Here is a 23,720-nt window from a genome sequence, read left to right on the forward strand (position 1 = left end):
ATATCTCACATTGCCCGCCCCACGGTCCACATGATTGGAATTCCAGCACTTCATCCAACTCCGCCAACTCGCGTTCGAGGGGACAATTACCGAGTCCTTTCCACCAACTGCCATGCTGCATACCCCGAAACGAGAGAGGGGGAGGGGGGGAGCGAAAAGTCCTAGAATCTCGAACTTTTTTTTGTCGAATGAAAGCGGGGTTCGTATAAACAAAGTACTCCCCAACCAAAGGGGCAATGTTGTGCGGCACTTCGCTCAGCCCTCTCCATTCATCTCTTTCTCCTCTCTCTAAAAAAACAATACCGAGCACATAAACCCGGCATCGCGAGATTTAGTCTCTCAGTAAATGCCGCCACGTCCGCCTCTCTAGCGTAAACCCCTTATCCCTCAACACCCCATCCAGCTTTACCTGCGCCTTGAGCAACTTCGCCACCGCCTCGCTATCATCATACTCTTCCTCTCCCTCTCCCTCTCCCTCCTCTTCCTCGCTACTCGTACCCTGCTCCTCCAGCGCATCAAGCAGCGCATCAAGCAGCGCCTGCCCACGCGCCTCAAGCTCGTCGATGCGCTCGATGGCTGCCGAAAGTGCGGATTGCAGGATATTCTGGTTGAGAGCAGCGGTGACGCCGCGGAAGGTGGCAGCGGTGCTGTATTTTGTGGTGTTGTATTTGACGGATTGGCGGTGCAAGAGGGCTTTGAGGTGGATGTTTTGCTGTTGGGTTTTTTCTTTGGTGCGGTCGCTGCGCCGGAGTTTGGTCATGTTTGCTTTGGCTTCATGGAGTTGGGAGGCCAGACGGTCGCGTTTAGTGGTTGCTTCGTCGAGCATTTTGTTTGCCTTGTCGAGGTTCGTGGTGACTTCATTGAGGCAAGAGGCGAGGTCTGCGTTTCGGGCTTCGGAGGTGTCACGTTGGTTTTTGAGTGAGCCGTTGCCTTTTTTGAGCTCTGAAATGATGTCCTCGCGGTCTTTGAGCCTTTTGTTTGCCTCAGCGAGGTCTTTGGTGTGCTTTTGCGCGAGGGTACGCCAGGTGTCGTGGCAATCTCGCTGAGGAGGCTTTGGTTTTGTAGAGAAGGGGCAGGGGGAAGTTTGCATAATGCTGACGGGGATTTACCTACCACGGTGTTTTCTTGACCTGCGGGCTGAGTCTCTGTCGATAACTCGGCTGGTGCGGATGCACGGCGCCTGAAGATCAAGGGTCGCAACTTCCATCTGGCTGGGATTGCCCATAGCACCCCAGTGCTTAGGACTGCCATGGCTGTTTGTTGTCGAGATCGAAGTGTACCACTCTCAACTGGTGGTGCAGACGGTTAAAAAGGTCGGACAAACCGCAAGTCTTATATAGGGGACAGAGAACCGCTCGCTGCGAAATCTGAAGCAAACGGAAGCGCGCGACACCATGAGAGCAACTCCAGGTGAAGGTGAAAACTCCAAGGTAAAGGCAGAAACCCCGCGTCACCACGTGGCAGTATAAAGCGTAGGATACGCATTCACTGTTAACTGAAGCAAACCGCGGCATGACAATGACAAACTGAGAGACTGTAATCAGAGATTTCTGAAGAGATGAATGTAAGTTTAGGGATGGAAATTACATTTATATGGGTATACAAGATCAATGGCTAACACATACTTTGGTCAAAAACCATACCTCACTTACAGAGCCATTGCTACAGCAAAGACACCAACAGCACCTCCAACAACCTTTATAGCGCCCGTAGGCAGGGGCCCAGCAGCTTGATTTGGCGTCGACGCAGCATTAGATCCCGAACTCGCTGGCGCGTTTGCACCACCACCCGACGGGCTACGTGTAGGTGTACCTGTAGGTGTAGGTGTCGCTGAAGCCGAAGCCGAAGCAGGCGAAGCCGCACCACTTGCGCTCACCAGGCTCACCACCTGGTATGCCTCCATACCCTGGATTTCGCTCTGAGGCAGCACACTCGTAGTCGCTAGTTGAGCGCTCTGGTCAGGAATATGCCCGCTTTGAGTAACGTCGCATGTCAAATCTGCCTTTGTCATTTCACCCTTCCAGCTGCATTTCATATCGACGGTCCATGCGCCGGGGACGGGGTCGGTGAGATGGAATTCGTAAGTCTCTGGACCTTGGATGATTGTGTAGGGCTCGCAGAAGGAGTAGTCGTCATCGGAAGCACTGGCTTGTCGGCGCATGCGAGGTGCGGGTGTCGGTGCTGGGGTAGCCGACGCATCGTCTGGGGTTGGGACTGGTAGTGGGTTCAGAATATAGTCCCAATTTGAGGAATTGAACTTCTAACATACGCAAGTCGGATGGTACTGCAGAGATACCGGCGGCGTCTGAGGGACAGGAGTTTTGGAATGTAGTTGCCTTTGCGTCTGAGCCCAGTACAGTGAGTGTGCTGTCGAACTGGAAGAAGTTTATGACTGTGGCAGATTCTTGCGCGAGAACAGCGCCTGCAAACAGTGTCATGTAATTATAAGAACGCATGGTGAATATTAAAGTAATGCGATGGAGTGGCAGATATGCAATGAGAATACTGGAAATCCGGGGAAAGACTGAACTATATCATGTCTAACGCTCTCTTTATATTTGTGAAAAGAAAATAGTACTACACTCCGGCTGGCTTCCATCCGGTCTCCGTCCTACGAGTCACAACGTTGTTGTGCCTTGCATTGGTGATGATGCATCAGCAACTGCCAGTGGTCGCCTAACATACTAACTGTATCTAGTGCTTAATAATTCCAGGGGGTGGCGTGTCGCTTAGCAATAGCGAGCAAATCATTGTGAATATTGCAGAAACATGACAGGGGCCGGCCTGATGGTTTGAATTTTAGGAAAAAAAATAGATTGTCTAGGTTTACGATTAGGTTGTGGTTGGAAAATGATACCTTGCAACAAATCCCTCCCACTGCATCGGCAGCTTAGTGCATCGCAAATATATCCGATGCATTAATGACCATTGCAGACATGCAGTCGGATTAAGGCGGAACCCTCTAATTGATGAGTTATTTTCTCACGAGGTTTGTATGAAGCTACTGGCGAGTTTTGTGTTCCATACCATTAGATCTCGTATCGTTTGACAACATCAAGAGACGTTTGTCAAACAAAAAATGTGGGTAACTACTGATATTCCAGACATATCGGTCGACATGTAAACCGAATGTTTGGTGAAATAGAAATCAGGAATAACAATTGCATAGCCATATGCCCTGTCTAGAGCAAAAGCATCATGGGAGACGTAGACAAAGTTAGGGTATATTCTATCTGAGAAGACAAAACAAGAATATCCGTAATTGCATATCTATCAGCAGCGAGAATCTTCTGTCTCGAGATATCCCCACTCACTCACTCAATACATGCATTGCATCAGCACTGTCCATAACAATACATATCATAGAACCATATAGTCATCTGCATTAAAATACATCCATACTGCTTGAATGGGTGCACCCATTGCTAGCTTTTGCACGCCCCACCGAATGACAATACATAAGTCGAAGTTGACCCTGGCCATTCCTGCATTCCAAAGAAATCATATCTGCCATGCTACATGTTCTTAGAAAGGTCGGAAGCCTCCAGTGGGCTGTGGCGCAATGCCGTTCGTCTGTCCATAAGGACCTGGAGACGGAGCTGAACCCATAGGGCCCTGCGTGAGCATAAGACGCGAACCCAAGATTGGCGTGTCCTCCTCCTTCTTCTGCTGCGAAGCTTCACGAACCTTGCGTTCTTCGTTGTCCTTCTTCAGCGCCTCAAGAGTCGCTGTCTGTTGGGCGATGAGGTTGATCATGTATGGCTACGAGACGTTAGTATATGTAATGTAATACCAAATGACTGATACATACCATGGTAAAGTCATGAAGACCATTGCGCCACGACATCTCAAGGATGACGTCTGGTCGAAGAAGATCGTAACAGGCATAGAGCATACCGACATAGCATTCGCGGCTGCCAATGTCGACAAACTATACAAGTAATTAGCAATATACTTTAATAACATCATAGATCGACTTACGTAGCGAAGCAGATCCTCGACAACCTCTGACTTGCCAGATGTTGCGGCGGTTTCGATAGCGTCTTTGAAGAGTTTGTCCTGTTTAGACAGTGCAATGGACTTCTCCCACCGCTTGTTCTTGCGATAGATGTCGGCCGCAATCTGACGGAAAAATACCAGATCGTGCTTCTCCAGACGCTGTGCAAGATCGACAGGGTCGTAGTTGTTGTAGTTGTTGACTGAATCGCGAAGTGTCTTGTAGTCTTCCTCCTCAATGAGAAGCTCGTGCAGGGCGTTATTCACCTCACGCTTGTTTTGTGACTGAACGTTGAGAAGGAAAGGCTTGATCAGAGGAATGTTGTCAGACTTGGTAAACATCCGGACTACGCGGTTGACGTCGATTCGAGGAGTAAGCGCTTGTAGGAGGTCGGTCAGCAAAGTGGGGTGTTGCTCCAGGTAGAATCCTAGCGCCCGGTAGTAGATCTCGACGTTGCTGGCTTTGACAATCGTGTCTTTAAAAGCTTGATGCTCCCAGGCATCCTCTGCTCTTTCCATCATGGCCAATGCCGCTTCGAGAGGTCAGTATTGAACATGTTTGCAGGTGCAGAATGCAGGGTGGGTGTGTCATACCGTTATCCCATTCGTCATAATGGACATACAAAAACACGAGTTCGGGCCAGAGGTGAGCCTCCTCCACCGCACGGATCATCTTGGGAATGTTGATACGGCCTAAGTGGTTACCAAGTTAGATGTATTCGATAGTGGGACTGGATAGCTACACATACCCCAGTGTATACGGATTGTCTCCATGACCTGTTCAGGCTTATACTTGGCAAGCGACTCTCCGAGGGCAGTATACATCCCCATGTGCGCTGAAGTATATTAGTACATGTCTCATAGAAAAGTTGATCAGGAGTGCCTACCTCTTTCCAAACCAAGACCAGCCTCAAGAAGGTTGATCAGCTCATCAAAGTAGCCATTGCGTTCATACTGCTTGACGAGGTCTGCTAGTTCTTCGGCATGAACAATCAGGTTGAGACCACAGATCTGGGCAAGCCGGAACTCCTTCTTTGCCACGCAGGCCTCGTTGACTTGCTTCCATGTCTTGATCGAATTTGCCTTCCTGGCACATTCAACCGCACCCTGGTAGTCCTCAAGGTGAACGAGAGTGGTGGCAAGCTTGGCCCAGTTGGAGATGCTAGTATAGAAGATCTTGGCAGCCTCATGGTAGCCCTCCTCGTAAGCCTTGTCTCCCGAAGCTTCAGCATCGGCAACGTTGGTAGCGCGGAGGAAGTCCTCCAGCTCCGCCAGCTGGTTTGTGCGAGCGAAACAGAAAGCGAGTGCTGTATCGATGGGAACTTCACGGAGGGTCTTACGAGCCATCCTTAAGAACTTAATCAAGTCCTCGTCTTTGCCAGCATGGGTGGCGATTTCGATGACTTCCAAAAAGTTGGACGGATCTTCGGCGCGAATGTAAGACTCGATCGAGTCTGAAACACGGAGACCATCGAGTTGTGCCTTCGCAACTCTGCTCCATACCTGGGGCAAGTCGACGCGGTCGGCGTACTCTTGTGCTCGGTCGATGCTAACAATGTGCTCAATGAGAACGTTGGCGGCCTCAACGTGGTTCTCGTGCTTCTTGTAAATCTCAAAAGCCTCATCATACATGCCAACCTCAATACACTGCTGTGCAATGTCTTCGGGAGTGTATTGATCAAGTTGCTGGATGTAGTTCATCACCCTGCCACGATCAGACTTGCAAGCTGTGAGCATCAACAAGTTCTGGAGGGAAGGGTTGTCGCTGAACGTTGAAGGCTCAAGGATAATCTTCTCCAGCAGTTCAATCAGCTCGGCAGGCATGTCACCAGTAATGAAAGCCTTCACTGCAACTGAAACCTTGTCTGGGTCGGTAGAAGAAGGTACCGCTGATGAAATGACCTGATCAACAAGTGATCGGCGATGAATGTTGTTAGGACTGGTAGCAAGTTAGCCAGACTCCATTATTAGCGTAAAGCAACAAGTGCACTTACCTCAGTACGTAATCCCAAATTTCCGAGTCGGCCCTCTCAAGTAGGTAACGGGCTTGAGCTTTGTACATGGCATTCTCGTTTGTGATGTTGACCAACTCGAGATCATTCTGACCCTTGGTATAACAGATCGCCGCGAGGTTTGGATCACGCTTTTCACAGTACTTTCCGACAACTAGAGTGTCATACTGATCATTCTCCTTCAGGAACTTCTCAGGATCGTTGTTGCTGTCAATGTAGATCTTTGCCAGCGCATTGTATACTGCTTGTTGCTGATTACCGCTCGCCAAGGTTTGTTCCAAAAAGGGAAGAAGCAGTTTCAGACGGTTGCGCGACTCGACCTCGGCGACCAACTCGTCAATGGGAATAGACGATGGTGTAATAGAAGCCAACAGGCCCTTGATGATGCCCTCATCACAATCCACATCGAGGAGGCCGCCGACAACCGCTGGGGTGCGGGCAGGGTTGACACGCTGAACGTAGACCTCGATGGACTTGAATTGCTGCTTCTTGTAAAGGTGAAGAACCAAGTCATGTACAAAGTTGAAGCGGTCGCAGACAATGATGAGAGGCAACTGTTCGGTCAAGTTGGCCTCCTTCAAGAAGTTCTTGGCTTTTTCACCATTCAGGTAGTCTGTAAGGAAGGTTAGTACCATGTTCTGCGGAAATTATACCATTTTCCGAAAAGGAGTACTTACTACTCTCACGACAGATGCGCTCAACTTCGTTCAGCTGGCCCATGGTAGTCGCGGCCTCAATATACTTGAAGTGAACATCGGGGTCCTCGCTGACATTGACAATGGAGCCGAGGAAAAAGTACAAGCCTTCCGCCGTACGGTGCTTCTCCAAGAGATCGATGATGCGAGTGGCACCCAACAAGTCCGAATACTTTTGCGCAATGCGAATGACAGCTTGCAGATTTTGGCGGATATTTGTTGTAAGCATAGCGTCCAGGCACTCGAGGGATAGCTCTACAGTCAGTTGTCCGAAGTAGTTGATAAGCCATTCTTCTGGAAGCTTGTCGGTTTGGACAATGATGCGCTTGATAGCTGCAGGGTCATCGTTGTGTTCCAAAGCTCGAGTGAGCAAGCCAGCATTCTCGCAAAGCTGAGCAATACGCAGCTTGTCATAGTGATGAAACATCTCATTGCCCAAGATAGCATCTGCAACCTGGGGTGCATTGAGTAAGTTCATCTCCAATAACTTAGTCTGCATGTGTCCTTCTTCTGGCAAGTCATTCGAAAGAACGTCGAGAAGGAAGGCGGTAGCCTGCTGGATCATGCCTTGGGATTGGAAGATGTCGACAACGCGATCAATGCTGACCAATGGGCCGCCCTCATTCTTTGCCAATTGAGACGCGAACTCAGCACCCTTCTCTCCATTCACACGTACAACGTGTTGAAGGAGGACGTTGTAATCAGGTGTGTAGCCAACGCTGTTGCAATATTGGAGGATGAGGTCATAGTGGCCAAGCTCTGCGAGTGCCGCGACAACTTTCTGAGGTACGTTTGCTTCCTTATAGATGACCAAAGCGAGGTTCAGGTCGTGCGGTTTAGCGAGATCACCAAGCTCTTCGGAGCAGTGTAGCTTGCCCTCCTTTTGCCACTTTTCGATGAGATGTTTACGGCCCTGCGCAAACACAGGTCGAGCTAGCTCCAGAGTCTCCTCCTTGTTCAAACCGCCCTTGTCCAGCAATTGACCAAAGTACTGCAGAAGCGTGGTGATCTGACCAGGTTGGCTGGGAACTGCACGTAGTCTGGAGATTGTGTTCATCGTACGAAGGAAACCCCGCGGTGAGCTGGCAGCGACCTTGACTGCCTCCGCGTAGTTTCCTTGTGACATGAGCGTCTCGAATCGTTGCGAATAAAGCTGGTCTGCACCTGGAAGTCCACCTTTTGACGCCAACTTGTAGGCAATCTCAGCGCATGCCGGGTTCTCCATGATGTACGGAATCAAGGTGTCTTCACGAATAGTCGTGTGAAGCACCTGTCCTCGCTTGTTGATGACAACTACACCAGTGCCTTCGTCGTCACGAGCGGTAGTGAAGACTGTTTCCTCCGATATCCTGTTCAGGAAAAGAGCGGTGCCAGTCTCGAGATCGTGGAGGTGAATGAAACCAAACTTCGTGATTACGATTAAAATGCCGTACTTGTGTGCAATATGGATGCCCAGTGGAAAGTCGCCAGTACCCTCGGCGGGCCAGTGGATTGGAATGAGGCGCTTCGGGAAGGCAGGGTTCGCAGCGTTGTGGTCAACCTCGACGATGTTGATCTTGGCCTCCCCAGTAGATGACTTGACTGCGAAAGCGAAGATCTTTGTGTCGGTCGATGCACCATCGAGACGAAGAGTTCCGAAAGTAGCCGCGTGGCCCTCAAGAGGCTGGCTCACATTTCTTGCCTTTGAGAAAAGCTGCATGTTGCCACGAATGCCACCAGCAGGGTTAGAGGTGATGCCAACCAAGCAAGACCAGCTTTCGTCATCGTTGGTCACGTAATTGATGATCTGGTTGTTCTGCACAGCGGGTTAGATGTGATTAGCGATGCCTGGGCGAGTCTACATACCTCAAGCTGCTCTTGTCGGTCGAAGATTTTGCGCGGCGCAACAGCGTTCTTCGAGTCGAGGACATCCCAGTGATATACGGCTTTCGTGCTGACAAGCGCAAGAGTTGTCTGGCTGATCCACCTCCAAAACTGAATATCCTCTTGGTGGCTGTATGTTTGCAGGCGCTCCTTGGTCTCGAGGTTGAACAGCTGCAGTGTCCGGCCCTGTGCCTTGAGAGCTATGATAGGCTCAGTCAAGTGCATGATAGCGCTATCCGCGCGAATAGGTCTCCGAATGACATTGTTCGTATTCTTGAGGTCGATGATGACGGTCTCGGCGGGCGCGTTGGCTTCGTTGTTGACCTGGCGCACGCAGACGTACTTGTCGGATTCAAGTGTCTGAATGTCTTGTAAGTAATCTTGATTTGATTTTTGTTATGTCGAGAAGCCACATACACAGTTTTGCCATGATATCGATGCCGGCTGTAGTCTATGTCAGCTTCGTGATCCTTGCGGGTTCTGCCGCCGCCAACTTGTCGCTAAGACAACGTACAAGAATGTTCAGGTTCGTGAGCTGCCAATTGTTAGCTTAGGCATGTCCCATGAAATACACTTTCAATTGACAACATACCAGCGTCGGCTGTGTGACGTGCAATGGAACTTGGCGCTGGGCCATGTTTGCGACAGTCCAGCTCCGAGCTCACCGCAGTGAGAGAGCGCGCAAGAATCGGGTATAGGAAAGAAAAGAGAAGAAGTAGACCCAGATGCACAACTCCGAAAGCGCGCAATAGGAAATGAGAGACGGGTGTTCAAGGCGGGGTGGAGGCTGGGGTAGGGGATGCTTTTCGTAGAAAGGAGCTCGTGTTGTTTCCACATACGCTGGATCGCCCTATCCGTGATGATGTAAGCACCCAATCAAGTAAGTCTAGGGATAGCTGTTACCAGTGACGTCTGCCTTGCGACCCACTCATCAACTGGGCTTTCCGGCATCCCAGGCAGCAACACCAAGTGAATGGCATCCACGCGCAATTATTTGAATGGGAGTTATGGTTCCCAGTACTCACACTCACCATAAATTACTATAAGCCCTGATTGCAGTGGTCGCAGTTGTATATGCACGGCATTGTCTGCAGGCTTAACGATGGTACGCAGCCAAATAACAGCGCAGTCTCACCAAGTGAAGGTGGCTTAAAAAAGTAGACTTTTGGTCCCAAGTAACATAATTGCACAGATGTAGAATGTATATAGTTTATCAAGCTTAGATACATCATAGTTGCATTCAACAACATAGTCATATAGTAATATATATCTGCCTGAGGTGTTACCAATGGTGCGCTAGCAAGTAGCTATTTCCAGGTACCTGCATCCTGGCTGCCTAGTCGATCCCGACCCACTACTCCTAACCCGACCATTCTAATATATGTGAATTTGCAGCTCACAAGTTGCTGAGAAAGAAAAACAGGGATCTTACGAATATCAATGCTCGTACGTTACGCATAAGGCACCTTCTCAGAAGAAGAATACATTAGATTATGATTTCCTGGCATATTTTCCCATACTTTCCTGATCATTAAAATATGAAACATTCGTTTACAACGCATTCGCGCTCTTTCTACAAAAAAACGCAATCAGATACGCCCTGCAGCACGTGAACACAAGAGCTCATTCCTGAGGGGTGTGTCTCGAAGTCTTCGGCCTTTGACTACAAGTCTACAAGCCAACTTCTTGAAACTTAGATTCTCGACTCGAGATTCCCTTTCTCGCGTCTTCCGTATCAGAACCGAAAGCTGGTGGTGGGGCTAGGTTTTCGTCGAAATAATCTCTCGCTTCTTCAAAGCTTTCTGCACCAGATATCACGGTGCCTCCACTAGCGACTCTCCCAGTTAGCCTGCCTCTAGCCGGTCTGTACTCATCCCTGTTACTGGATATAGATGAGACGTCCGAATGAAGGTCCTTATCGACAGGATCAACATGTGGGACGTATGCCGGTACCGCATGGATAGGCTCCATTGGCTCCACTGCTTTATCAGAGACGTGACCATCTATTGAATCACGTTTTAGCTGGGTAGCATTCTCGGAAGAATGGGGATGTGAGGTGGAGTTGTGAAGATTTGCACCACCAACAAATCCCGTCTCCTTCGCCTTCACATCATTGTCGACCTCATTGGCAGGTGAATGCTTTGAGCGGCGCTTCAACTTGGTCAGAAGTGATTTTAGCCCTTTTGGAGATTCTTGCGAATTAGGCGATGTCGGATCAGCAGATTCGTGTGCGGATGTAGGCCGGGCGTTAGTGGAAAGACCCGGGTCCTGGTACAGGTCGTCATTGTCGTACGAAGCACGGGTGCCCTCTGTTCGTGGTGCATCTCTTGACTTGCGACGTTCCTCTTTGGCCATACGCTTCTCTTCTGCTTTTCTTGCCTTTTCTGCTTCCTTTTCTTGTTTTGCTGCCAACTTCTCTTCAGCAGCTCGCGCTTTAGCAGCCCTCTTTTCTTCATCTATAGCACATTAGCGGTGTGATCAGACATATGAGCAAGAATACTAACCTTTGCCCTGCTTCTGTTCGGCTTTGATCTCATCGGCTCGTTCCTTCTCGATTCTGATACGACGCTTCTCTTGCTCTGCATCCATTCGTCGTTCCTCTTCTTCAGCTCTACGCTTCTCGTCTTCAGCTAAACGTTTTTCAGTCTTCTCAGTAATCTCGTTGAGAGTCGGCTGAATTCTTGCCTGAGCAATGGCGTCGATTTCTTCTTGGTCCATCCATTTGCCGTTGCCAATGTGGACTCTGCCGTGGTTCTCCATCCGAGCTTCTGAATTAGCAACGGCACGCTGTCGCGCCTTCTCGTCCCAATCATCCACCATTGTAGACGACATCTTGCCAGTTTCGTCAAATATTTTTTTATCCATACCCTCCATTTGTGCCTGAACTTTACGCTGTGCAGCAGCAAGGAGTAGTTTGCGGTCGTTTTCACGCTTCTTGGCATCAACGTCAGCTAACTGCTTGTTAAACTGCTCCATCTGGGAGCGGATGCGCCTCGAACGGAAATCGTCTTCGTCAGAATCCGAGGTCTCAGGAGGCGCAGTCTCTGAGGCACTATGTGCACGGTTACGTCCACGGCGCAGGGAGAGCTTGTTGCGAGTCGGTTGATCATATCCGTAGTAACTTCGGTAGGCTGCATTCTCGTCGTATCCGATCTTTGCCAGTCTCTCTTGTGCTAACTTTTGAGCAGCCTCCTGAATACCGATATAGCGCATAGCCTGTTGCTTGATATCACCGTTGCCGGTGACCAGCTGCTGGCTCTGCGCTGTAGACGCTCCCGTGCGGGCAGCAGATGGCCCAAGTTCGCTTTCTAGACGTTGCTGCTGCTGTACGTCATAAATCTTCTTCGCCATAGAGATAGCTGAAGCACGAAGAGCAGCATTGTGCTTCTTTTCATCCGTCTCGACTGCAACAGGTGGAGCACTTCCGTACATGTCTCGTGATATGCTCTTTGCATGCTGAATTCGCGCAGCCTCCATGGCACCATTTTGCAGGCGGTTGGACTCAACAGGGCTCGCAGTGCTGGCTTGGGGTCTGGTACGTGTGGAAGCGCTGTGGGCCAGTGTCGCCGCGCCCAGCGCATTCCTGGCTGAGTTTTCGGAGTCAGGGTACAGGGGCGCAGGTGGTGGGTTTGATCGGGCACGCTGTCGTCGTGAGGCAGAGTGGGCATCGGTAGCGGCAGTGAAAGCATTCTTCCTGCCCTGATCAGTGTATCCGTAGTCGACCTCCGGACCAAGTCCCTTCTTTTTCATGGCGAGTACTGCTGCGGAATGACCTTCTGCGCTGGCCTCTGGTTGCCACAGGTTAAGCTTTCCACCATCTTTGTGAGCGAGTAAAGCTGCCTTTGAGCCTGCCGCGCTAGCTTCTGGCTGCCACAGAGGCGCCATTTTGTATCCGTTTGCGAGCAAGGCAGCCTTACCAGCCGCCAAAGACTGTTCTGGCTTCCACCACTCTGGACTCTTTTTGTTCTGGTTAGCTAGTAGAGCAGCTGCTCCTGCAGAGGATTTGGCGTCGATTCCAACAATGGGATAGCTGGGGAGATCTTGGGCCTTTGCGTATTTGAGACTGGCAGCAGCACCTGGGAAACTCCATCAGGGCATGATGTAATCATAGCATGTGGTACTCACCTGCGGAAGATAGCTTGCCGTCGGATCCGAGCGGGTTCATGGGGCGGGACTCGTTTGCCTTGGCCGGGCTAGTTGGGTTGTGTGAATACAATGCAGCGGCTGAGGCCTGGTTCTGTAGAGCATTGCTGTTTGTATGATGGACCGACGGATCAGGGCAACGCATGGTCATGTCGGCAGATGGTGGAAGTGGAGCCGCATCTTCGGTGCTTTTTAAGGGTCTGGCGTCCGAAGCGGGCGCCGCCATACTCGGGACGGAAGCTGTTGTTGCTGCCATTGTGAAGGTGCGTGTCGTGATGGTAAACAGTCAAGACAGCATCGTGGTGTAAGATATATCTCGCAACAACACGGAACCTGCGCAAGCGCGGGCACCAGACACAGCCTGTGGCGTCCTCACATGGCTGGATGACGATGGAGACGGGCATGATGTCATAGTGGTTGTGGAGGATCGCCGTGGGCGGGCGTTCCGCAGGAGAAGCTACAGACGCCTTGCCGCTCTGAGCCTGGTGATTATGTCTCTTGGGCTGGAAACAGGCCATGGCCTCACCAAACAGGCCAAGTGACGGCTCTTCTCAGCGATTTACTTCCAGGGACAATAGATCCTGTCCATCGTATCCTTGTGCACATCTGACATTGACATGCCTTAGGCCCCGCATGCTCTTATCGCCGAATGCATGTACATGGACGAACTACTACAAGCATTGCGCACCCCATCTCAGAGCCATGTGTGACATCTGACGGGGCTAGTGTGGCCTTTCGCTACGTCACCCCGGTTCTAAACCTCAAGATACACAGTTGCCACTACTCCTTACTAGGTACCGAGCCTAACCATGCCACAACTACACAGCCCGCTCCAGAGTCTGTCGAATTTCCGCGACGTGGGTCAGTTTTGCAACGACAGCATTGGCACAAGGCACGCCACAGACACCCTGCTGGCATTGCAACGCAGCTGATCACAATCATAGTAACCTCAAAACCGGCCTGCTGTTTCGAAGCGCGCGACCTGGTATGTACTTCCCGCATGTACTGTGTCTGATATATAGCTGATAGGGAAAGACGAGGCTTCTTTCCAAGACAGGCAAAGGCTTCTCAAGGAATTCAATGTTAAATCAATCATTGACCTGCGTACAAAAACGGAGCACATTGAACAGGCGCAGAAGCATGGGGTGAGGATCAAAGCGTCGGCTGCCGTGCCCCAGAGCAACGCCGAGGTGACAGAACCACTCGAGATACCCGGCATCACCTACCACCAAATCAACTTCAATGGATCAGCCTTTTCACGCATGCTTGTTTCCAAGTTGACTTGGATGGAGTTCTTCAGGCTGATTGGACTCATGGTCTTTGGCTATCGCACAGATGCCATCAAAATCCTCGCTCCTCACATGGAGGAAATGGGGCTTGTTGGACTAGCTACGCAATCCTTGGATGTTTGCACACACGAAGTCGCACAAGTTTTCAATGTGCTTGCCAAGGACGAGAGCTGGCCACTGCTCGTGCATTGTACTCAGGTATTTGTTGATTCTCTCGTTGTTGCAATACATTACTCATCCGCATCAGGGAAAGGACCGAACGGGCCTTGTGGTGATGCTCATTCTTCTGCTCTTGAAAATTGACTTGGGTACTGTCGACAAAGATTACCAGCTTTCCGAGTCAGAGCTTGCATCTGAGATGGAGGAGAGATTGCGGGAGATAAGGTCCATTGGCTTGTCTAGACAATTTGCCCTATGTCCCCCAGACTTGGTACCAAAAGTAAATGCTCATATATTGAAGAGATATGGCAGTGTGCAGCAGTACCTAGAGAAAGCTGGCGTGAGCAAGGAGCAGATGGACTTTGTCAAAAAGAAGCTATTGGTAGAAGTGTCCTGAGCGCTCTCCGCTCTCCACCAATGGGCTTGGCAGGTTCTGGCGTATGCTCTTATCTGTTAGACACATGGTATTAGTGCAGAGCACATGCACCTGTTCGAGAGCAACCTGGCCACCTGTTGCCTCATGCACCGCACTGCACACCCCTTATGGGAACACTTTATGGGTCTAGTGAAGGATATAATGTACCGGTGTGAGTGCATAGTGCTATCGGTGTGCTGTCGAATGTGTGGAGCTGTCGTCTCCATGGCCTGCAGGGGAAGTCATAACCCCAGCGCCGACTCGCTTAAAACCACCTAGTGTAGGTTTCACCGCCGTTAAAAGGGTCCAGTTCCCAACACGTCTGCTTTGAATCTTGCAAAATTGCTGAGCATCGCGCAAGATGAGCAATACTTCCGAGGACAACTTTGAGTGGGTTGAGACGCCCCCGGCGCCCTCGCCCACTACGCCCCCGTTCGACTGCGGCGTAAAGACAACTTCGGTAAGTCTCTCACTACCCTTCAAACGACAACCCCGCCAGCCATTGAGCGACGATGTGATGAGCTACCGGGCTGACGCTTGCCAATCAATAGTACCCGACCATTGCAAATGCCCCATGCCCCGCAGAAGGCTCCGGTCGCGAATCGTTCAACAACTATGCCCTCATCTCGCTGCTCGTCGGCGTCCCCGCCTACATCACATGGAGCTGGGGCATGGGCTTCAAGACATGGCTTTTCCTCGCCATTGTCCTGTGTCTTCCTATTCTAGGTCCCTTCTGGTGGCTCACGTCTGAATTCGCTTCCCGCAAGAACGAAAAGGCCAAACTTCCCGGCAAGCCCATCGAGCACTACCTCAAGTTCAACAAGGCCGAGGATCGCGACGCCTACTATGGCAAGAAGCAGATTCCTATCGAGACGTTCCAGGAAAAGTACTTTGACGGTGAAATTGAGCTTAATGGCGATATGCTTGAGATCCTCGAATGGCGCCATGACTGGTCCAAGCCCCGCTTCACCCTTGGATTGATCAAGCACTTCCTCTTCGGCATGATCCCAGAAATGATTGTCCACTCCAAGTCTCAGGGTAAGCATGCCGTACACACCTAATCTCTGCATACGCTGACCCCGCACCAGACGAAGAACAGGTCCGCGACCACTATGACCGCGGTGACGACTTCTACGGCTGGTTCCTCGGTCCTCGCATGATTTACACCTCTGGTATAATCTCTGATATCAACAAGGAAGAGAGCTTGGAGCAACTACAGGACAACAAGATGGCTGTCGTCTGTGAGAAGATCGACCTGCAGCCTGGCGAGAAGATGCTCGACATTGGCTGCGGATGGGGCACACTTACACGATTCGCCTCTGTCAACTATGGCGCGAAGGTCACTGGTATTACTCTTGGTCGCAACCAGACTGCTTGGGGCAACAACGGTCTCAGGAAATCTGGTATCGAGGCTGAGCAATCCAACATTCTCTGCATGGACTACCGTGAAATTCCCGTTCCTTCTGGTGGCTACAACAAGATCACTTGTCTTGAGATGGCTGAGCATGTTGGTGTCCGTCACTTGAGTGCTTTCTTCCGTCAGGTCTACGATATGCTTGACGACGATGGTGTCTTCTTCCTTCAAATCGCTGGTCTGCGTAAGGCGTGGCAATTTGAGGACTTCACCTGGGGTCTTTTCATGAACAAGTACGTCTTCCCTGGTGCCGACGCGTCTACTCCTCTTGGTTTTGTCGTCGACACCCTCGAGGCTGCTGGTTTTGAAGTCAAGATGGTAGACACCATTGGTGTGCACTACTCTGCTACTCTTTGGAGGTGGTACCGTAACTGGCTCGCCAACAAGGACAAGGTTGTCGCCAAGTATGGCATACGCTGGTTCAAGGTAATTTTCTCATGCTCTGAAATATCTTCTAGAAGCTAATAGTTGCCTAGATCTGGGAGTACTTCCTCGCCTACTCCACCATCACTTCCCGCCAGGGTAGTGCCACCTGCTTCCAAATCACCTGTGTCAAGAACCTCAACGCTGTCCACCGTATCGACGGTATCAAGACTCAGTTCAGTCTCTCTGGTGCTCTCGCTGCTAGCAAGGCGAAGCTTTCTAAGGCGCAGTAAACGGGTTTTACTCTAGCCTTGTTGTTTTAATATACTCTACTCTAGGCTCTTGATCGAGTATAGAAGTGGGGCAAGCGTCTGACACGATAGATGCAATCATGAGGCGGAGAAGATAGCTAGCAAAATATGCTGGTCTGGTGAAGATCTTGGAATGATTATATTGAAAGGCTACCTCTGGTGAAACGAAAGCTTTTGATGTTACACAACTAGTCTCTATAGACTAATATATTGACAACCAAGATACATTACGTGCATAATGTGTGTGATGTTCAAACCATTCAAACATCCTTTCTACGGCACAATAGCGATAGGATACAGTTGACACAGTGTCCTACTCTAGTTCAGACCTGTTGTATGGGGTTGACCTTTACCTCACATGGTTCAAATCCTAGGACCCACTTGTTCAAAGTTCTCCACACTAGATATCGGCGAACTGCCTTGCCCCACGATGCAATCCCAACCCAATTCGGACAGCAAAAAAAACCCGCATTTCCATGACCCAAAAACCACTTTCGAAAAAGGAAATCCCCTACCACATGTTCATATTACAGCCAAATCCCGAACCCACCATCAATCAGCCAATCAGAGCTCAGTACCAACGGTGGTATGGTGTACGTTCTACCCATCTATCCCATCTACCCATACAACGCAATGAAACTAATACCCTTACTAGCTAGTGGTATGACGTCGCGTTGTGGCTGGCGGACACTATAAAAGTTGTCCTGATCCAGATCCGCGCCAGCCTGGGTTCGAGTACGTTGTTCTACCTTGGTCTTTTACTGAGACATTGTTTATCTAACAAGTTGTCTATAGTTCCCAGTACCGCCAAGTTTGCGACATTTCTTTTTTCCCTTCTCTTCTCTCTTTTCGCTTTTCGGGGGTGGAGGGGCTGCTCTTGCTTCTTGAGACAATGGTATTGTTTCAATAAAGGATTGTTTTTTCTCTCTTTCGATCTTGATTCTTTTTCTCGTCTTGTCAAGGTTGTATATGTTTACCTTGTTTTTTTTTAAAAAAAACAAAAGGATCAAGAGTGTTCAATTGAAACATCGTAGCACTAGTGACTATTTCCAAAAGACCAAATAATGTGCTTTCAAACGGCCTATATAGGACTGATGTGTTTGTTATATTCCATACAAACGCCCCCCCTCCCAATAGACGTGCCTGGAGAGGAGAAAGATCCGTAATATGCTACCTGCAGTGCAATTGCTAATCAAGACTTTTTTTAATCATCATCGTCCTTGTCTTTTTTGCTTCCTCCACGTTCTTCCTTGTACAAAGTATGTGAAACAAACCGTATCATCTCTTTCGTACACTTTCGTCAAGAACAGCTAGTCTCCTGCCTATACTTCCAAAGCAGACACAGCTGCAGAATAACACGCTGCCAACCCATGTCACTATAGCCAGTTCCTCATAGCTCATCATGCCAAAGAACAGTGTCTGTGCCATGGGCGCTCCAGTGTTTAACCCCCCTTTTACTTGTGGATTCCTCGTCGTGGATGGCAGGTGAGTGGCATTCACGTATGCCGGTAGAAACGGAGAAGGCAGGACATTGGGGTCGGAGAGAAAGATGAGCGAGGTGAGTATGGATGTTACGGTAAGCGAGACGGAGAGTCCTGGTTTCGAGCGGTCGAGTATGTACCACAAAGCGGGGTTTACGAGAGCGAGCGTGAGGGTAAGTTGGAGGGTCGATTGCCACGGGAGGCGGCGCTGGTAAGTTTTGTATTAGCTTTTGAAAGGGGGAGGGGGGGTTCCCGAAAAAACAGATTTTGGGAGATAGAATACTTACAATGGCGAATGCGATGCCGATGAAAGCCGCGACGCTTCTTACAACGTCGTTGACTTGCTCGCTGATGGGAGGGTCGTGCTCCTCGGCTTCCTTGCCTCCTGGTTGGATCTCCTCGCTCTCGCTACTCTGTGTGTTCCATAAGAGATCAACATATGGGAGTAGACTGCCCAGCGCGACGCCAAACAGTCCCCAGGTCGCCAAGTAGGCATGCCCCTTTTGGTCGACACCCTCAACGTGTATGGCAGCCAACTGCTTCGTCTCGTGGATATGCGAGACGATAACACCGTACATGACGCCAAAGACATATAGCGCCGCGAGTTTGCCCGCGATGACAAGGTACTTCCACGTGCCCTGCCGTGGCTGCTTGATCGAATGACTCCTTTTCCTCGCGTCAGGCGGGTACATGGCTGACCCCTTCCTGGCGCGGTTGTACAGGCTCACTCCCCCATCGGGGCTGCCTACGCCGGTCGCCCTGGCCTGAGAACCTGCGAACGTGTGTTTTGGTGTCTCTGCGCCTGTCCCCCAAGGCGTCTCTGTCGAGCTCTGGTCCCCCGACTCATCGTAGATGCCAGACAGCGTGCTGCTCGTGAGGTTCAGGAGACTCTGGTTCCGCGGAGGCAGGCCGCGCTCCTGCTCTTCCGAATCATCGTTGCGAGAACTGTGGTATGTTCGAAGTAGGCGCGCGTTCAATTGTGCGACAAAGTCATTCGTTCGACGGTTCTCTGTTGCGCTCGGGGGTGTGGATTGCGTAAAGTCGTGCGTGGGTGAATCTGCAGAATCGCTACGTTCCAAGGTTCGCCGCGGGATAGGGCGGTGGATATGCAACGGAGGTTGTGCCGCACGCACATTCGAAGGGTCTCCTCCCATTGCCGTTGCGGCTCAGTGCTGAACCGATCAGGGTCCCGCAAAGATTCTGGGTTAAATGTGTACGCTTGCCAGTTATAGGCTTGATTGCGACCAAAGAAGCAAAAGATAATACGGGAAAGCGAGTGCAAGAAAGAATGATAAAAGTAAAATATACAGCACTGGTTGAGTGCTGGCGTGATGCGACTGTCGCTGTGTTCTGGCTGAGATGTCAATAGGACCTAAAGTCGTGTCAGTGCACGTGAACCTGACCTTAAGCACCCGCTTAGACTCGTGTCAGCACGGTCATTGCAGCCTCGCAAACTTACCGCGTATTGACAACTCAACTGATGACTTAGGCGAGCAAGTGATTGATATAGCGTAGTGGGCGAGGAGGTGGTGATGTAGGCGCCGCTGGGCCTTGCCCTCACATGTGTCACCAGAATACTATCATGTGAAGATCGGCCCACTGTTCCGCTTATTTGTCCGCTGTCATCCGCTTTCTCAACAATTCTAGTGGATCGGGCATATTTCATTATGTTCGGCCAATTCTGTTGGACATTTTGTACTGATACACAAGACCTTCCGTGTTAGGGATGCTACATCTACCCCCCCTGCCTGTCCGACGCTGCCCAAGGCATAGCTGCAAACGAAAACGCTTTTTGGTGTCTATCCCCAAGTGCAACCGACTCCAGACATAAATGCTCAGAAATATGATGCACATGTTATTGTGGCCGTCGTATCGTTCGTGTCCACGTCGTCCCATCGTCAAATGTGTAATGTGAGCTCCCCAGGAGCTACCCCGCTACGTCTCCCCTCAATCGACGATGGGTTGAAGGATGTTACCACTGCAAGATCGTCAGCATGCATATGTTGTTGGGAATGCAGTTAAACTTACGCCACGATGTTGGCCCATCCAATGAGACGCCAGTGCTTCTCGATACGTCTGGACAAAGCCACCTTTTCGCCAATCTCTGTGCATGCAGGTGAGGTCAGGGAAAGACGTGCAGCGTCGGCCTTGACAGCGACAACCTTGGCACCCGTAGCGGTGGAACCAATGTTAACCATCTGGAGAAAATATGAGCCTTTTAAATCTGTTTGAACACGTGCTTTGGACTTACGAGAACTTCATTCTTTGCAAGCTTGGCAACCTTGGCCTGCTTGCCGTCTGCGGTCTTTACTCCGAGCAATCTTCGGAGGAGGAAGTAGTTGACTTCAAGCTCCGTGTAAATATTGGGAAGGTGGCCACGGAGACCAAGGACGAAACCGACAAGACGATCCGCACGACACAGGGTAGGGTCTACACGTGTACCGACACCTGACAGGTGTTAGTCCGACGATCAGCATTGCAGCAACATGGGGATACATACCAATCAAACCACCAGGAACAGCAAACTTCAGGTCATTGTGCTCAGCGAACAAGGACACGACTCTTGAGAAGATGGGCTTGCACTGAATCTTTCCGGCGCTGTCCTTGGACACAATACCAGGCCTAATCTCAATCTCGTCACCAAGCTTCAGCACACCAGTCAAGATACTACCACCAGCAACACCGCCCTTCAGCTCGTCAATCTCAGCACCAGGCTTGTTGACGTCGAATGATCGAATGACAATCATGTGTGGCTTTGCGGAGAAGTCTCGGACTGGGACTGGGATCTTGCTGATGAGTTGCTCGTTGATGGCATCAATGTTGAACTTCAATTGCGCAGAAATAGGAACAATGGGGGAGCCATCGGCAACTGTTCCTCGGATAAACTTCAGGATAGACTCGTAGTGGGCGGCAGCGCTGTCCTCCCGCATCAGATCGACCTTGTTCTGAAGGATGATGATGTGGTTGAGCTTCATAATCTCAATGGCAGCAAGATGCTCACTTGTCTGCGGTTGCGGGCAAGATTCGTTTCCGGCAATCAACAGCAGTGCGGCGTCCATGACGGCGGCGCCAGACAACATCGTGCTCATGAGAATGTCGTGACCGGGGCAATCGACGAACGAGACGTGGCGCTTCAGTCGGTATCGTCCTCCGCATCCTTCACGCTCGCAAGGCGGGTCGACCTCCTTCTCGCTCTTGTATGATCGGTAGCATGTGGGACGCGGGCACTCGGAGTTGTCGCACTGGTAGATCTTTGCGTTTGCGTAACCGAGCTTGATGGTGATATTCCTCTCGAGTTCGTTCTTGAAGCGGACCGTCTGCACACCAGAAATGGCCTTTACTACTGTACTCTTTCCGTGAGCGACGTGACCAATTGTTCCAATGTTGATGGTAGCCTGGCGGGAAATGATTTCGGGTGACAGCGGGCTCAGCGTTGAGATGTCGAGGGTGCTTGGGTCTGGTTGTTCGCTTGTGCGCATTAGCCGTGATGTTGATACATGAGCTGCATGTTTGGCAAACCTACGGCAATTCTGGACGCTCTACAACGGGCGCTGGCTCCCGGCCCTTCTTGAGCGCAGACTTTGGCTTTGTCTCCTCAACCTCCTCGTGCTCAGATACGCTCTTGTCATCGCGGAAATCGTTGTCAGATTCGGACTCCATACTGGGCAATCTGTGTGCGTTTTCTTTTTTTGCTTCTTTGCAGGGAAGGGACAGGGCTATCTAAGCGGCCAGATACGAGGGCGTCAAGATGTTGAATAGATGGTTGCAGTGGAGACAGGCGGCGGCCAACTTTCGACTTCAAATCCCACACAAAGTGACTCAAACCCAGTACAGCCTCGAGTGGTGGCGGGGCAGTGCCAAGCGTCTAGCATCGGGGAAAGGTTGTGCCGAGGTGTCCGACACAAAACTTCAGCTGCGCCCGTCCCCGGCTTCTCTTCTCCATTGAACAACGCAAAAAATTTGCACACTCACGAAAAGCATTTTCATTGGAGAGACCCATCGTCTACGGACGGTGTGAGGTTTCCATGAGAACGAAAACCGTCTGTGAAGTGGAGAGGAATACAGTGGCTGATCTTGGGTGCGGTTTCTCCCTGCTTTTGCAGTGGGAGAGAGCGCAATGATCGGTCGTACATTACTATGTGAAGACGTGCACATGATTGATCGACGTGTTTGCAATGGGTTGATAGCATCGTATGCTATGTGACTTGTCTCACTGTTCTTGAAGCAATGTATGCGTTTTTGTGCTGATCGCACCGCGTCTACTTGTTTGCACAACTGCTGCCAAAGACCAACCTGGCATCGGAACACATGTTGCACAAGCTGTGAATACCATGGACAATCATATTCAAGTCCATGAAGCATGGCTTGCTCTCTCCTTACCCCTAGACTATTCAAAAATTGAGTGGGTCATCTTGGGTTTAGGGGGGTTAGCTGAAGTCCTGTCCCCTTTTGGATGCAACGCAACGCGAGAGCCATCAATCGGCCGAGCATCCTCACGCAATGCAAGGAGACACTTTTTGATGAGTATCACAAGACTGAAATGTACTCTATAAGGCAAACCATAGGAAATAAGTAGTCTACACTAGGTGATGACAAAAACCGCGATCGCAACGTCATGAACAAAAGACTATCTCAAGACTATCTTCCATCACCAACATACCACTACTCCTTACTACTACATGTACTTATACACCAAATCTCACCAAACACCCTACTCCGTAACCATGCAGCAATCAAACACCCCACTGCACCTCAAACCCACCTAATCAAGCCTCCCTCGTATTCCACCCAAACAATTCAGTAGCCCACCGATGCAATTTCCACCAAATCCCACCCCCTCACATCGCAGCGCCTCTCCCGTACCAAGGCCAAGAAACCCGTTAGTCTCAACGTTTTTTTCTCTGCGCCATAGCCTGAGTAGCGTAGCTCCCGCCAAGTTGCTTTCAGCTACCGCCACCAGATAAACTCTTCTTTGAACCACACAGTTTGGGCCCGCTAGTAAACCTTTTGTTACCCCGCATGCCCTGCACGTTTGATGTATGCAGGGGTTCAAAATCGTTCGTGTATGTACTATTGAACTCAATAGCCTGCATGCAGGAAGGGTGGGAAGAAAAATAGCAAAAGTTATGTAAAACGGAGAAGGGAAGGAAAGCAAACAGTGGCAAAAAGCGATACAACATAGTAATAATAATAATTTCAGATTCTGATAGATACTATAACTACTTTACTTCCTTATTCCCTTCATTCCTCCACCACCTTCTATACAAAAAGCGCAGGAGATATATCTTTTTTCCAGCTCAACTACACTCCTATCTCTAGCACTTTATGTGTGTGTGTGAGTGATTTCGAGTTAACAATAAACAAATAAAAACAATAGTATATACAAGTATTTGTGAACATAGCTGTCACCTGTCTTCTTCACAAGATGATAAATGGTGCAAGAAAAGCCAAACCCAATAATGAACAAAAGAAAACGAAAACACCGTCTATGGAGGATAGGACAACAAAAGAAATATAGAAAGAAAAAAAGAGGGAGTTTTAGATGATACGAAAGAATTGAAAGGGGGGGGGGGGGGGGT

The 23,720-nt window shown here is 50.2% G+C and overlaps 8 protein-coding genes across 8 annotated transcripts; 2 read left to right on the forward strand and 6 right to left on the reverse strand.

Moving 5' to 3' along the window:
* Nucleotides 1-310: 310 nt before the first annotated feature.
* COCSADRAFT_38743 (uncharacterized protein) lies at nucleotides 311-850 on the reverse strand. The gene has a single exon (XM_007703914.1). The coding sequence runs from the start codon at nucleotides 824-826 to the stop codon at nucleotides 332-334; it is 495 nt and encodes a 164-aa protein (XP_007702104.1). The 5' UTR covers nucleotides 827-850; the 3' UTR covers nucleotides 311-331.
* A 798-nt stretch (nucleotides 851-1,648) lies between these two features.
* Nucleotides 1,649-2,456, reverse strand: COCSADRAFT_95707 (uncharacterized protein; the record flags this gene model as incomplete). Its single annotated transcript, XM_007704110.1, has 2 exons — nucleotides 1,649-2,202; nucleotides 2,270-2,456. 2 exons carry the CDS (start codon nucleotides 2,454-2,456, stop codon nucleotides 1,649-1,651), a joined length of 741 nt encoding a protein of 246 aa, XP_007702300.1.
* Nucleotides 2,457-3,206: 750 nt separating this feature from the next.
* On the reverse strand, nucleotides 3,207-9,363 carry COCSADRAFT_122079 (uncharacterized protein). Its single transcript, XM_007704111.1, has 12 exons — nucleotides 9,159-9,363; nucleotides 9,081-9,101; nucleotides 8,984-9,010; nucleotides 8,549-8,926; nucleotides 6,686-8,498; nucleotides 5,991-6,621; nucleotides 4,884-5,935; nucleotides 4,746-4,832; nucleotides 4,591-4,689; nucleotides 3,982-4,529; nucleotides 3,812-3,931; nucleotides 3,207-3,762 (listed from the first exon to the last, which is right to left on the reverse strand). The coding sequence occupies exons 1-12, from the start codon at nucleotides 9,201-9,203 to the stop codon at nucleotides 3,526-3,528; spliced, it is 5,058 nt and encodes a 1,685-aa protein (XP_007702301.1). The 5' UTR covers nucleotides 9,204-9,363; the 3' UTR covers nucleotides 3,207-3,525.
* An 874-nt stretch (nucleotides 9,364-10,237) lies between these two features.
* Nucleotides 10,238-12,935, reverse strand: COCSADRAFT_173342 (uncharacterized protein; the record flags this gene model as incomplete). The annotated part of the gene is made up of 3 exons (XM_007704112.1): nucleotides 10,238-11,022; nucleotides 11,071-12,642; nucleotides 12,692-12,935. The coding sequence occupies 3 exons, from the start codon at nucleotides 12,933-12,935 to the stop codon at nucleotides 10,238-10,240; spliced, it is 2,601 nt and encodes an 866-aa protein (XP_007702302.1).
* Nucleotides 12,936-13,345: 410 nt separating this feature from the next.
* Nucleotides 13,346-14,823, forward strand: COCSADRAFT_201475 (uncharacterized protein). Its single transcript, XM_007704113.1, has 4 exons — nucleotides 13,346-13,601; nucleotides 13,654-13,694; nucleotides 13,745-14,196; nucleotides 14,246-14,823. The coding sequence occupies exons 1-4, from the start codon at nucleotides 13,519-13,521 to the stop codon at nucleotides 14,552-14,554; spliced, it is 885 nt and encodes a 294-aa protein (XP_007702303.1). The 5' UTR covers nucleotides 13,346-13,518; the 3' UTR covers nucleotides 14,555-14,823.
* A 52-nt stretch (nucleotides 14,824-14,875) lies between these two features.
* Nucleotides 14,876-16,883, forward strand: COCSADRAFT_38748 (uncharacterized protein). Its single transcript, XM_007703915.1, has 4 exons — nucleotides 14,876-15,032; nucleotides 15,124-15,610; nucleotides 15,661-16,412; nucleotides 16,463-16,883. Exons 1-4 carry the CDS (start codon nucleotides 14,934-14,936, stop codon nucleotides 16,640-16,642), a joined length of 1,518 nt encoding a protein of 505 aa, XP_007702105.1. The 5' UTR covers nucleotides 14,876-14,933; the 3' UTR covers nucleotides 16,643-16,883.
* A 1,055-nt stretch (nucleotides 16,884-17,938) lies between these two features.
* COCSADRAFT_94773 (uncharacterized protein) lies at nucleotides 17,939-19,295 on the reverse strand (the record flags this gene model as incomplete). The annotated part of the gene is made up of 2 exons (XM_007704114.1): nucleotides 17,939-18,349; nucleotides 18,429-19,295. 2 exons carry the CDS (start codon nucleotides 19,293-19,295, stop codon nucleotides 17,939-17,941), a joined length of 1,278 nt encoding a protein of 425 aa, XP_007702304.1.
* A 440-nt stretch (nucleotides 19,296-19,735) lies between these two features.
* On the reverse strand, nucleotides 19,736-21,942 carry COCSADRAFT_38750 (uncharacterized protein). Its single transcript, XM_007703916.1, has 5 exons — nucleotides 21,665-21,942; nucleotides 20,642-21,609; nucleotides 20,393-20,589; nucleotides 20,170-20,339; nucleotides 19,736-20,119 (listed from the first exon to the last, which is right to left on the reverse strand). The coding sequence occupies exons 1-5, from the start codon at nucleotides 21,799-21,801 to the stop codon at nucleotides 20,089-20,091; spliced, it is 1,503 nt and encodes a 500-aa protein (XP_007702106.1). The 5' UTR covers nucleotides 21,802-21,942; the 3' UTR covers nucleotides 19,736-20,088.
* Between the last annotated feature and the right edge of the window lie 1,778 nt (nucleotides 21,943-23,720).

This window comes from Bipolaris sorokiniana (genome assembly GCF_000338995.1).
Source record: "Bipolaris sorokiniana ND90Pr unplaced genomic scaffold COCSAscaffold_11, whole genome shotgun sequence".
Lineage (NCBI taxonomy): Eukaryota > Fungi > Ascomycota > Dothideomycetes > Pleosporales > Pleosporaceae > Bipolaris > Bipolaris sorokiniana.